Source organism: Balearica regulorum, chromosome 7, assembly GCF_011004875.1.
Source record: "Balearica regulorum gibbericeps isolate bBalReg1 chromosome 7, bBalReg1.pri, whole genome shotgun sequence".
In the NCBI taxonomy this organism is placed as follows: Eukaryota; Metazoa; Chordata; class Aves; order Gruiformes; family Gruidae; genus Balearica; species Balearica regulorum.
Window position 1 is genome coordinate 2,997,416 of NC_046190.1, and position 14,141 is coordinate 3,011,556.

Below are 14,141 nucleotides of genomic sequence, written 5' to 3' on the forward strand. Positions count from 1 at the left end.
CAAAATAAAAAGGAAAAAAACCACTCAGAGGAACTTTATGTCAAGAGAGCCAATTTATAGAGTGAAATCTAGGTTAAGAAGAAAATATATGAAAGATATTTTTTTGTTTCAGACAATTTCAGAGTTCTGAATATTTATACAAGCTTTGTTAGTCATTAATAACTGATATATGCATAAAATAATTGAACTCTTTCAGTCAACAAATAAGAATCTCATGCTGTTTAATTACAGGTATATTTTCCACCCTGTCAACTACTGGTAAATTGGCCTTGTACAAGGAAGACAGAAGCGATAAAACTCCATCAATCCTGACAATTCTTACTGGTGGGTAGAGTGAAATTAGAAAGATAACACCACCTGCACATGACTTTCCAGTCATCTCCCCAATGATGTAAATGTATATTATTGAAGTGACTGACATGCAAGTATCATTAATGTCAATTATTTCTGTTCTCCTTAGGAATAAATTACTATTTGAACTTTTCTCTTCCTAGATATATTAGCAAGGTGGGATTTGAAGGACTACGAGCAGAACACCACTTAGAAGGACACCATAAAGGCTGGCACGTTCCACATAAGATCTCAGTGTTCCCATTAAAAAAAATGTCATCACTATAGACAAAAGTGAAAATTAATCTCTGAAGGAAGACTCGTCATAAAATACAACAGGATACTTCACGGGCATGTACTATTCCACCGAGGTTTTGGGCACTTAGAGAACAACATCACTTGGCACGTTTTTCTGCCCTGCCTGCTGCAGCATCGCTCTTGCCGTCTCCTTGGTCCAGGATGCTCTGCATCTCACTGAGCTGAAAGTTGAAGCTCTCTCCTTCACCATATCCTGTGTCAGCCACTCTTCAGAATAAACATCTGTGGGATTTTCCAGGGATAATTTGGAACCAAATTCACACCTTGTTTATATTGATGTGATTGGCGTAACATCCATAAACTCAATGGCGTGCACCCATTAGTGACCATAATCAGAACTGGATGAAGAGAGGGTTGTTTTAAGGCTGGTCAGTCATGTCTCGGTTGCTTCATTCTTTTAGAATCAGTTTAGTGACTGCCACTTATTTAGGGGCAGAAGTAAAACTGATGAAGTTGTAATTGTTACCAATTTTTTTTTTTTTCTATTTCTCAATCTTTTATTTCTTAAGTTATTAAGGACGAGATTGTGATGGAGGTCCCATCTGATAATCCTGCCTTGGAGGGTTTAAGGATGGGAAGGCAGGAAGGGCATGAAAAGGACACCATTTTCTCTATGATCTCCTCTCTGTGCAGCTGTGCTTTAGACAAGACAAAAAACACAACTGTAGATGTTTTTACCCTCATGGCTGCAGAGATAACCTTCAAAATCCGAGCCCATGAGGTAACAGCTGCCTCAATACACACACTAATTGATGCAGCACCTCCAGGAATGATGTCCCAACCCCAACTGGGGCAACCGCACAATTTGGGGAAGCACCTGCTATTTGATGCCATGTCCTTCGCCTGCTGGGACCTGCTAACTGGCTTTCTTGTTAAAAGGCAGTTAATGAGATTACAGTGCAAGCTCCTTATCTGCTTCCAGGGTGCCAGGGAAAGTCAGGGATGGAGACGAGACAGCAGTCCGATGTGTAGGCTGGCAAGCCAGCTTTCCCGCACCACAGCCCAGTAATTAATGGTCTAATGGTGATTTCCTTTGGTTTTAGATGGCTTTTGGTGACAGAAAGTGGATCTGTGCAATCTTAAAACTAAATTACTGCTTCTCTAGATGGTTTGGTTTTAATACCAGTCCCTTCTGTGGGAAATGGTTTCTGGTATAGGATATTCTTGAGTACGATTTGGGGAAAATGCATATCGTCCTGAATGATACCACACCATTTGCTCACTTGGCGATAAATCGTATGTTGTTACAGGCCACATGGAAAATTTTCTCTAAAAACTGGCTAAGTGCTGTAGCTGGAAATCTAATTACATATGTTGAACCAGAACAAACGCGGCAACTCAACAGCGAGTAGATCTGCCGATTCCAAGTTGAGCTAAAAATCTTTGCAGCAAAGAAGGGGGACACCCAGACTTTCCTGGCACTTCCGATGTGCCAAGGACAGGCTGCTGCCACCACGGCACCCTGCGGTGCTACCCTACTTGCCGGGGCGCGGGGTGGGGTCCCCGTGCCGAGGTGGGGGGCTGCCGAGCCACCTCAGGGCCGGCTCTGCGTGGCGCAAGGGCTGCCTCGGCCTTTACCGGACACATGGGCCTTTTCTGGTAAATCCATGCACTTTATCTGCTGGAGCACTGAGAAGATACAGACTTCATGCGCAAGTTTCATGTGCTACTGTCGTTTCACAAATAAACTTAAAAATTGTAGCATGTTTACAACTCTGCTGTCAGGATTACCAGTAGGCAGAGATAAAGCTCAGCCTGGCAGCCTTTCATATGTTATTAGGACATCAGCTCCACATAGTCAGTCCTAGAGTAACTCTAACCTCTTGCATCTCAGGTTTATAAATAATTTTAAAAATTGATCATATAATAGCACTCAATCCACATGGCTTTTGACTGAATTATCAATTATATTCTGAATTAACGAGGCTGCATGCTGGCTTTTGGCCTTCCTCCCCGATGGGTAACTCTCAAATTAAAAGCAGAACAAAACCCCACTGGAAAAAACCACCAAATTCTTGGCTGTGCCTTAAAGATGAAGCAGCAACTGAAAATAGCTTGTTGGAATGAGAAAAGCATGAACTCCAGCAGTACTAAATCTCATTAAGTAGCAGCTATCTTTTAATTGCCAGCCTACATTAGGGTGGTGCCAGCGTAGGTAAGAGTGCACACTATGGTAGAGCAGCACAGCCCTCACATCTCCAAAGGAATTATATCTACGGAAAGGTGACATTCAGCTCCAGAAAAAACATGCTATAGTGGCAATTTTTTTTTCTTTTTAAACCCAATTCCTTAAAATTGGAATACTTAAGAAGTATCTTGACTTTCAGGGAACAGATTCAGGCAATTTAGAAATTGTTCCCATGAGAGAAAACAGAAGTACCAAGGCTTTCTGAACCTCTCTTAGAGCATCTGCTCAGTGTTTAATAACTTGATGACCACTGACAACAACCAGGCAATGCTGCACCAACATCGCTTTTTTAATCAGTGGCAATTATAATACCGAAATACACAGTTGCCTGTAATTTGAAGAAATTCCACATATTTAGGAAACATGAAGTTAGCAGGTCACTTACGACAGCGCGGACGCCATACTGTTTTTCCACTTTGTCCTTCAGCTGCCTGAAGCAAGCCTCCATCCGCTCGTGGAAGGGCCGCAGCGCCTCCGTCACCTTCTCCCCGTGGATCCGGATGCCTTCCGCCAGGAACGGGATCTGGAAAGCAGAGTTACGCAGCATCAGCCCACCTAGTCCTTCCTGAGCGAAGGCTTGGGGCAAGGCACCCACGTATGGTGCGAGAGGAGTAAAAGATCTCATGGATTAATAATAATAACGATAATAATCATCGACATCATCATTCATTGTATACGAAGCACAACGTAGTGAAAAAGGATCTAAAAGGATCTAAAAATACACGATTTCCTTATTTCTCTGTTAACGCAAGTCCTTTACAATTAATACACCCATAGTTCTGCCCAGTAATCGTATACCGGAGGCACAGCTGAATTTATCAGGTAGCACAGATATTCCTGGGATGTTATATTCACAGGCCCCCATACATGTTGTACTTTAAAATGGCAAACTGATGAATGATGACTCTCACAGCGGGTTTTTAATATCAGTCCTTTCCCAGATCCATGAGAATAAAACCTTGAAGGAGAAAATACTTGTCTGTTTTCTTTAATAAATGCTATTTCTGAAGCTGCAAATGAGCTACATCCTTGGACACGTATATACTGCAGAGCGATATTTATTAATAAAACATACAGTTTTATATACTAGACATTTCTCCTCAGAAAAATTATTTTATTTTCTTTGGGAATAAAACAGAAGAGAAAAAAATTAAATCCATTCTCTTTGGTAACTGAAAATAATCATTTATCTTCCAGGCTTCTGTCACAAAATATCCATGCCAACACAGGATTATATAATTAGTTCATAGTGTGGAGGTGTAGCTGACCTTTTAAAACGTTTTAAGAGAGACATTTTCATTCCCACAGCCATCCAGACATACCATTAGAGTTTTCTACCTCCAGCTTAGGAAAAATATTTCCTCTTCCAGGTCCGTTTCAGCCCACACAGTGCTCTGATTCTGACTTAGATATTCTCTGCAGCAATCAAGCTAAGAGGCTTCTTCTTAATAATTCATAATTAAATCATAATACTGATTAAAAACAGATTTTTCTAATAAGACTGAGCAGCAATCAGAAGGAGCAGCTTTATTAGTAAGGAGAATAGTAAATACACAGAGGAATTACAGATGAACAAACTCAAGAAATCTTATCAAGACGATTCTCTGTGATTTGGCACTGTTTAAATGGACGCTTTCTTCTCCTAAAAGACTACCAAGAGAAATAAGAATAATGACAAATTTTTTTACCGTAGCCACTTCTATTTATAGTCATATGGATTTGCACTCTACAAAAATTAAACATTAAAATCAGAAAATGTCCCTGCTCTGAATAAGTAAATTAATTTCCAAATTTTCATAATCATCAGGCCACACTGTGACCCTCCTATTTCGCAGGGATAAGTGGTCACTTGGTTCATTTATTTAAAAGAACCTGCTGACTTTTTAAATGGATTCTTTTAAAAAAAAATCAAATTACCAAGATGAAGTAACGTGGGGGTGAAGCTTCAGCTTTGAGATAATTTTATAAGCAGAAAATGCACTAATGAGCCTGTCCTAGGGAGCAGCCGTCTCCAACTTAGAAAATCAAGCAATATGAAGTAGATGACTTTTTTTTGTAGGGAAATGTCCCAGTCAGGAAAAAAAAAAAAGTAGATGCTTCCTTCTGTGCCCCAAATGGAAGGTGCTAAGGAGGGTTTCACTGTTGGTATACACCAGAGGGATACACCAGGCGTATACAACCAGCCGTGGAGAGCTTCTGGCACCTGGAGAAGCAAAATCATGGGAGGGCTGATGGCCGGGTCTGCTGGCGCGGGTGAGGGTTGGGTGGGGAGAATGTGAGCACCTAAAGGCTGGTGGCCTCCCGGTACGGGACTGGTGAGTCAAGAGATGGAGGAACAGGTGAGAGGAAACACCAACTACATGGGAACAGAAGAAGACCAGAAACCACGGAAGAAGAGTAATAAGAAGAAAAGGCTTGTTATTCCTTAACAGAAGCTGAATTTAATAAACTTCCTGTGGCTTTGCTACAGAACTTCTGTGAGTTTTCTGAGTCAGGATATTTGACTCTCCCTGTCTCAGACCACGTAATCCTTTAAACATTTATCAACTACGGAAGGAAAGTACCTTCAGATTGTTTTACCATTTCTGCTTCACCTTCTTCTACTAACTTCAAAATTCTTTCTATGTCTCCTTTCCAGACATTGGCACAGGGAAATCTGGTGATGAGTGGCAGTGAATTTTAAACCTATTTGCATCTTTGTGGGAAGCAGAGACAGAGAAAGAATTTTGCCACCCACATTCATGCTATCGCCAGTTCATTTGGCTTTGGAGCAGCGGGTGGGTTTGCTTATGGCTCTTTTTTGAAAGACCCTACAGGGTGCTCTCACCTTTAGAGAGGGGAATGAAAATGTAAAAGTAACATAAGTAGCTAAACTAGTAACAAACGAGCTCAAAGAGAAAGAAAACCAGCCCAAGATAGCACTTATTCCAGAACTCTAATCTCTGTTGATTTTAAAATTTTTTAAACTTCCACTGCACTATTCCCTGATTCTCTTTTTTTTTTTTTTTAAATCTTTATCTGCTTGGCTGAAAAGAATGAAAAAGCTACACACATTTGAATTATTAAAATTAATATAAAATTGTAAATCTTAAATCTTTCATAATAATGGTATCATAAAATAAGATTGTAAAAACTTAGTTTTGTATGCTACAATTCTTTCAGCTACGTAGAAGCAGCATGAGATTTTTACATGATATACTAGTTTTGGTATGCTGTAAATACATTAGCTAAATGCGGAGTGACTAATGTCATCAATCATTCATTTCATTACCATCATTTCAATCAATCATTTCATTATCTTCGTGTTAAAATAAAAGATCGGCTTGAAATGATGTAGTTGCATGGAAACGTTTTTTCCTAAGTGGAAAAAGCACTATAATGGACAAAAATGGACATTGCTTTACTAATGATATTTATCTGAAAATAATAATGGGGAAAAAAAGGTATAGAAAAAAATGTTCTCAGGAATTATAAAAGGATAATATCCTGAAGACCATGAATTCCATAGAACAATGGAGAAAAAGGGAAGGTAAGGGGATAGGAAAATAAATTAAATTTAACTAGTCAGCTGATAATATGATTGTCAGGCTACTATTTCATATATCCAGATTGATTTATACAGCATAAAGAAAATCTCCGTGTGATTACAAAACTCCAAGCCCCGCATTATTGAAAAATGAAAACTCATTTTTGCTTTCAATCACTGTCAAGCCTGTGATGAATTCAGACCACTGCCTGACTTCAGAAAGTTTCCATAACAACTCCCTCTCCCGACACCAGCGATATTTGGCAATCAGCTCCCACCCCGCTCCCATCTACTTACGCTGCCTGTGTTCTGAAAACGGAAATAATTTGAGAGGAGGTTTAAGTCTTAGGATACACTAAGTGTATATGAAACGTCTAAGGTAATTTAGAAGCACTCATTTCCACCGTGAAATGGCTAGACCTTTTAGTGAAAAGAATTTTCAGATATAAAAATAGGGTTTGATCCCTTTTCTCTATTTTTTCTGGTTCCTATTGTTTTGGAACTACAAGACTGACGGGAGACTATGTATTTAAAACCACTGAATAATTAAAATACACTGTGATTAGTTGCCATACATATTTTCAAATAGTAATATTATTTTAATATACATATGTCACCAAAGCGAATCTTTGCTGAGGAAAAGTGTGTTTGTAATTTATTTGAAGTGTCGCTATCAGAGGCAAAGACAGACAGCTGACATGAAGTTAGTCTTCTGGGATCAAATTATTTTCCTCTATAAAACTTAAAGCTCCTAAAATCTAATCTTCTGTAAAAGCTCACAAGAAAATAAATAAATAAATACATAAATTTTTTTTCCAGACCAAAAGAGTTTTTATCCAGTGATAGTTTTATGGTCTTCAGAGGAATTTTTTTTTTTTTTTAATTCTATGTCTTTGGTTCTACTGCCTCTAAGATTGAAACCTATAGAAATGTAAATTATTTCCTTTATTATAAAGACAAAATTGAATATAAAAAGACAATGATGCACTTTCTTCTGCTGGGGAAAAAACACTTCTAATCATACTGATTTTTTATTTTTTTTTCATTATTATAAAATCATCTTGAGACCATTGGAAAATGTCCAGTATATGACTATGAAACACAACTGGAATTGTTTCTTGTTAGCCCTGAAAAATATTCTTTGGCACATGTAAATGCAGTACTTGAGGCAAGAGGGTTCCTGCTCTGTCTCTGGCACCGGGCTGGAAACCTGGGTTCCATTCCTGGGTCAGGAAATATTACCCCTGTAATCTTACATCTAAATAATTTCTGCTCTAACATGGCATCATAAAAATACCAGGTAAATGTCACATCCTTTATGAATCAACAATGGTTTTGTATCATGTTAAGTTATACAGCAAATGAAGCAAGGGTTTCACAATGTCTAGATGAATTTACTAAATATTTTGCATGCAAGTTTATTTTTGCAACTCTCACACTTAATATTCTGTGCTAAAAGCTACTGTCAGGACACACAGTTTAATAAACGGAAAATACGTTGCTTGAAGAAAGAAGCGAATATGTGAAAACACACTGTCCCAGCGCGTGAAAACAGGAGGAGGGATTCAGGGTTAGGTATTTCATCTTACTGCCCAAGAAGAATTTCTGAAAGCAGCCTTAGAAAATTAAAATGCAAACCTAAATTGCCAATAATACTAACCAACATTATTACAAAATATTTTCTCATTTGATAAAGATGGGCTATTCTCACTATATTATGGTTACCAAAAAAAAAAACCAAAGAAAAAAAAAAGTTGATCATGTTTGTTCCTTGTGGGTTTATCAAATGATAAATGATGTCAGATTTGAAAAGATGAACTTTAGCTCAAATTTCAAGAGAGTTTTAAATGCCAAAGACGTGTACACCGGGTGAATAGTTTAATGTCTGAATTTTCCCAAAAGTGACACTAAATTGTCTTTGTATGGCATTTGGCCCCAACCAACCTGACTTAAAATTATTTACCTGCCAAGCAATCAGATCCTTCAGTTTTTCAATCTTGTCGTGATCTTCTGGATGCTCGTGCATATATTTTTCAGTAAAAAAAGCCTAGTCAAGAAAGAGAAATGAGCAGATATTTCAGAAAATGAATCAACATCTACCATGGAAGAATAACCTACAGCAAAGATAAATGAATCAACCCAAAAGTTCTGCAAAATAGCAGTAACAGCTACAAATACAAAGTGAAAACGTAGGAAAGGGATGCAGAATTTAACACCATTTTAAGATTAAGGCATTAATCTTTTCTGATCAGTAAAGCAGGCAATTGAGGACATGGTGATCAAGACCAAATCTCATGGGCAACCCTGCTGAGGACCTGGCACATCTCTGAAATGTCTTTCTAGCACTTCCCATGACATACACAGATGGATACACCACCACATTCATCAGCATGTACCTTCTCCATTTATGTCACAAAATCACAGAATCATAAAATCCCAGACTGGTTTGGGTGGGCAGGGACCTCCCAGCCGATCTAGTTCCCACCCCCTGCCATGGGCAGGGACACCCTCCACTAGCCCAGGTTGCCCAAAGCCCCATCCAACCTGGCCTTGACCACTGCCAGGGAGCCAGGGGCAGCCACAGCTTCTCTGGGCACCCTGTGCCAGGGCCTCAGCACCCTCACAGGGAAGGATTTCTGCCTCCCATCCCATCTCCATCTCCCCTCCTGCAGCTTCAGGCCATTCCCCTTGGCCTGTCCCTCCCTGCCCTTGTCACCAGCCCCTCTCCAGCTTTCCTGGAGCCCCTGCAGGGACTGGAAGGCTGCAGTGAGGTCTCTTCAGTGAGACTCTCTGCAGTGAGGCTGCAGCCTTCTCTTCTCCAGGCTGAACAACACCAACCCTCTCAGCCAGCGTGTTGTTTGTGTATGCTAGCTTAATATGATAAATATTCACAACATAAATAATAGATGCAGTGTCTGGAGTTTCCCAATGTTACTATCTTATCCCATATAACTTGAAAAGCTAATGCTGTAAACATGCAGTTAGGATTATTTAGACATATTTGCAACTGACTGGTATCTCAGAAGTCTCTACCATTTGATTAATCCTTTAAAAAACTCATGCATTCGAAAGCAAAGCAGAGAATTGCAATCAGTTACTCTGGTCACTGAAGTTCACCCAGAAATTCCTGCTTCAGCAGGACATCCAAATGCGTGAGAGCACACACTGGGTATGTCATCGGTCTGTGTTTAACTCTACGGAGCAACTGTCCACCACGTCCCTACGTAAGTACTCTTGCTGCTAAACATACCACCTCCTACTTCAAATGTAGAAAGGCAAAAATTTATCCCGAAATATCAGAAAGACACTAAAAATGGTAAGCATTCCAGGGGAGTCCAGGCTCAAAGAGGTGGAAGCACTGCCAGGACAGACAATTTTGACGTTACCTTCTCGTAGTTTGTGAACCCTCCCATGACTGCGGGATCCACAATGCCGTTAAGCAGCATCGAGAGCGGGTTAATGGGTAGATTTGGATCATTTAAATGCTGTTGAACCATATTGTTGATCTTATCGTTTGTTAGCTGCATGGTTTCTATTGCATTTTCCAGGGGACTAATTTCAACCTAAAATAAAAACAAAAGGAGGTTTTAATCAAGGAGCAGAGTTTTTAACCTGCCACAGAACTGGCTGTCCACCAACCCATCACAATTAGAAACATTTCCGAAATTTCAGAACAAAAGATATTTTAACCAATAATTAACAGAAAGGGTGGTTACAGGCATTTAAATATTTGGTATCTATATACAGCGGTAACTGATAGGATAATCAATATCAGTGGAGAACGTTAAATGCGTTCCACTGCTGTGGGATGGATTACATCCCAGCACAACAGCACAATGTTTAGAAAGGCTCTGACAGAAATCACGTGAGGTTTCTGGAGGATTACGGAGAACATCAGAGATTACGAGTCGGTGAGTTTTAGCAGTACAAAGAAGATCCAGCTTAATGTAACAGTAAGAAAGAAATGATAACTTAATGTGGATTTTCTGATGGAAAATGTAATCCTAAGCAGCTCAAAAATCCAGAAGATATTTTTGCAGTGATTATTGTGGTGTATTTCCAAGGAAATGGAGTTTCATACGTTGAAGAGATGACTTCTAAGCTATCTGCCGTGCTTTTTCCCACGAGGCTACATTTTCTTCATCTGAACGCCGATAACTGAGGGAAGGAATTTTCTTTCTCACATAGCCTGCACTTCAATGAAAACAACTCCTCAGATGTCACCATGGGGTGAATTAGCTCTTATACTGTGTAAAACTTGCTTTATTTTAATTGTCTCATCTCCAACTATTATTTATGACCAGATACCATGTCTTTCAGAATGAAAGTTGCATATATTGAAAAAACAGTATTAAAATATTTCAAATATTGCTAAAATATGTATGTTTAGTGAATGGGCTAAAAATTACTAACTTGCAGCAACCCATAGTGTAGTCAATCCCCACTGGAAGACTTAAGTCATAGCCCACTTACATTAAAAAAATAATGTGGTAGGAACAGAAAAAGAAGGTTAATTGAGGCCTGTGAGGAAAATGCAAGTGTATATTTGATTACAGCCTAATTTACATAAATGCTACATCAACAAAGAAGCACTTCTACCTGGCTATCAGTTGCTTACCATGTTTCTGAGAACCACTTATAATCAAATCTCTTTCGTTGTTACTCTTACACCTGCCATCTGATTACATCAAGGATGTTTTAATTAGCATTTTTAAAAGTATGCCTGGTGAATTATTCTGGCAGGCAGGTAACGAGCCTAACGCTGCTGTTGTGGCTGCGGAGCGGACCGGGCTCAGTTGGACAGACGAGCTGCGTTTGCTACGAGTGAAATTTGGACTGGGAAAATAAGGCCATATTCAGCATCCGATTCGGCAAGAACTGTTGTGAACATCGTGGGCTAAATTTAGGATTCTGTCATTTGTATTAATGGGCTTACAATGATGCAATGATTCGTTGATGAACCATTGCTTTTAAGGCTCTTGAATATCTACAGAAATTAGCACTCATTGAGCTGACAGACATCTTTTTTGACTTTTCTGTATCAGCAATCATGGCTTTCTTTCTCATTCTCCTTTCTTTTACTACTCTTATAATCCTCCCTCTAATTTTTTAAAAGCAGATGGAGAATTGCAGTTCCCATCCTACTACTACAAATTCTGCTTTGAATCTTATTGAAAGCTATTTATGAAAAATATCTATACTTGTAAATTATCAGCCTTCTTCCAAGTAGCTTGCTAACTCTGGACACCACACAATCTATTCAGGGCAAACAGAAATTATGTACTCCGGATACGTTTGCACCACTAAAAAAATTAAACATCAAAAGAAAATAGAGATGAGTATTTGTCCTTTTTAAAACCAAGTGCAATTCAAAATATGGTTTCTAATTCACTGGCTGGCCTCAGTGAATTTTCCCCCTACAACTACTTGTGTCCAGCTAAATAAATCAGGTACAGAATAATGAATGTGGGCAAAAAATTCCTTGCAGATAATGAACAGATTGAAAAGGTTTAGGTAGAAGTACTCCGAAGGAATTTAAAAAGCAAACAGATCTGAGGAAATTATACATGTTCCTATGGGTTATGTAACATAATACGCTGCATTTATTAAATTACTCAGTTCTCTCTCAGCACTGATTTGGTGTGATCTCACCTCTTCCTTTAAAGATATTCTAGTGCCGTCAATGAAAGATGAAATGTGCAAAGCTACTTTAATTCATCGTCTTTAGTAAAACGTCAATAATATCTGTATCCATAATCAAAATTCAGCATTACAGGGACGTAAACCTTGTGATCGTGCTTCCAGCATTCTAGCTGACAGGCATCTTGAAGGAAGTCAATACCAATTTGGTAGTAACTATGCCAGAGATAGGTCGAAAGTTACCCGTTGCCGTCTTCCCACATACTATTAAGTTCAATTCTGATATCATATTTCAGCTACGCGACTAATGCAATCCTTACTTACGAAAAGCTTACAGAAAGCAGTCGCCCAGGATTTATGCACATTCCGACGACAAGCATAGCGTTAAAGGTGCGCGTATACAAATTACCTGCATAAAGCAGCCTGTCAGGCTGTGCTCTTAACTCGTAAGGAAAAGAGACTTTCATCAGATTTGCCAGCCTTTATAAACAACACTTTTTGCAATCATAAAGATAAATACAATCTTCTCTATCAGGATTATATTGAAAATACAAAATTCATTAAAAATTCAATGCGTTTTATTCAGCCGCCGATTACTGTCAAACATCACATTCATATTCTGTTACTATAGATACCATAGTAATTTTCTGCATTACTTCTGTTCATCTAAATACAACTGTCCAACATAACCTCAATGGAGCAATGAAAAAGGTTTTAATTAATCATATGCAAATTGTTCTTTTCCTTTAAAAATAAGACTCACAAGAGAGACTTAAAAACTGCAGTAACAATGTTTTTATTGCTACTTAAAAATTACAGCTGCGTAAGAATAATTTAATCTTAAAGGCGTTTAATGGATATGTCTTATCTAAACAGTCTAAATGGTAGAACAGAGAAACGCATAATTTGGAGTTACTCTGTGAGGTTGCAAGGGTATATTTTAGCTAACTATGGAGAAGAAACAAAACCAACCTTCAATCACAAATGATAAGTAGAGAAGAGATGCAGACGCATACAATGCGTTCAATTTATGGTATATTGTTGAATAAATTACAATCTAAACACCCAAATCCTCTTTTCCAAAATTCAGACTAGTTTCATTTTGATGCAGCAGGGTGCCCCTATACCACCTCAGGTCCCTCTTCACTTTAGGCACCCGGCTTACGCCACGGGCCGTAACGGCTCACCTGTTGAAAGCCAGAAACACTTTACAAAAGCACTTCAAGCACTCGATCGGACCTTGCCCTACAGGCCTGGCAGAGCCAGCCCACATTTCCTTCTCTCAGGAGTGGAAAAGCGTTGCCTGAGTCACCCGCAGTCAATAAGCTGCATCCTCAGCACCAAGGTCCCCTTGTCTGCGGAGCCAGGCACAGCCCCATTGACGGCTTGCTCACAGGACCGAGGCAGTCATATAGAGACGTAAACGCTCCCCGGCTGTGGAAGAGCCCCGTTCCTTTATGCAATCTCAATAAAGCCAAACTGATCTTACCATGAAAACTGATTTGACTTCAAACCACCTCAGAATCCCTGGTAATTTATACGCTGTCACATAGATGGTTCTCTCAATCCACATATTCTGCAAATACAACATAAACATCACGTTATCGGATTGATAGCTTTTATCTTAAGCAAAGCCTTAAAACATTATCATCGGGAAAGGAACTGCAGTACGACAGACATCGCGAAGCCAGGGGGAAATTTCACGTGGAATCTGCCGGGGCAGACGACGGAGCTGTGCCGATTTACATCTGATACGTGATTTAGTAGAGAACAACCGCTCTCTTACCAAAGAAGAACACCACGTAAAAGATCCACCTCTTTTACTGGACTGTCATTTTTCCCACGCAACTTCCAGAGCTTTCAAGGACCATTCTCCACAAATCCACAGCATCTTGATATAGGGGAACTTCTTCCCCAGGAGGGCAGAGGAGCCGAGGGACAGGCTCCCTGGGGAGGCTGTACCATCCCCATCCTCGGAGGCTTCAAGACCGGCTGGGGAAAAGCCCTGAGCAGCCGGGTCTGACCCTGGAGTTGGCCCTACCTGGACCTGAGCCCTCCTGAGGTCCCATCCTGACCTGCAGGACCTGAATTTGTGATTCTGTGATTTCATCTGAGCTGTAAACTGCAATGGCTCCATTG

The 14,141-nt window shown here is 39.6% G+C and overlaps 1 protein-coding gene across 3 annotated transcripts in view; it reads right to left on the reverse strand.

Moving 5' to 3' along the window:
- Positions 1 to 14,141, reverse strand: part of DOCK1 (dedicator of cytokinesis 1) — a 306,953-nt gene that overhangs the window by 24,037 nt on the left and 268,775 nt on the right. For all 3 annotated transcript variants that reach the window (XM_075757636.1, XM_075757638.1, XM_075757637.1), the window contains 4 exons: positions 13,492 to 13,578; positions 9,749 to 9,925; positions 8,326 to 8,409; positions 3,222 to 3,359 (listed from right to left, as the gene is read on the reverse strand). In XM_075757636.1, the coding sequence (XP_075613751.1) occupies positions 3,222 to 3,359; positions 8,326 to 8,409; positions 9,749 to 9,925; positions 13,492 to 13,578 (486 nt within the window). The remainder of the gene's footprint in view (positions 1 to 3,221; positions 3,360 to 8,325; positions 8,410 to 9,748; positions 9,926 to 13,491; positions 13,579 to 14,141) is intronic.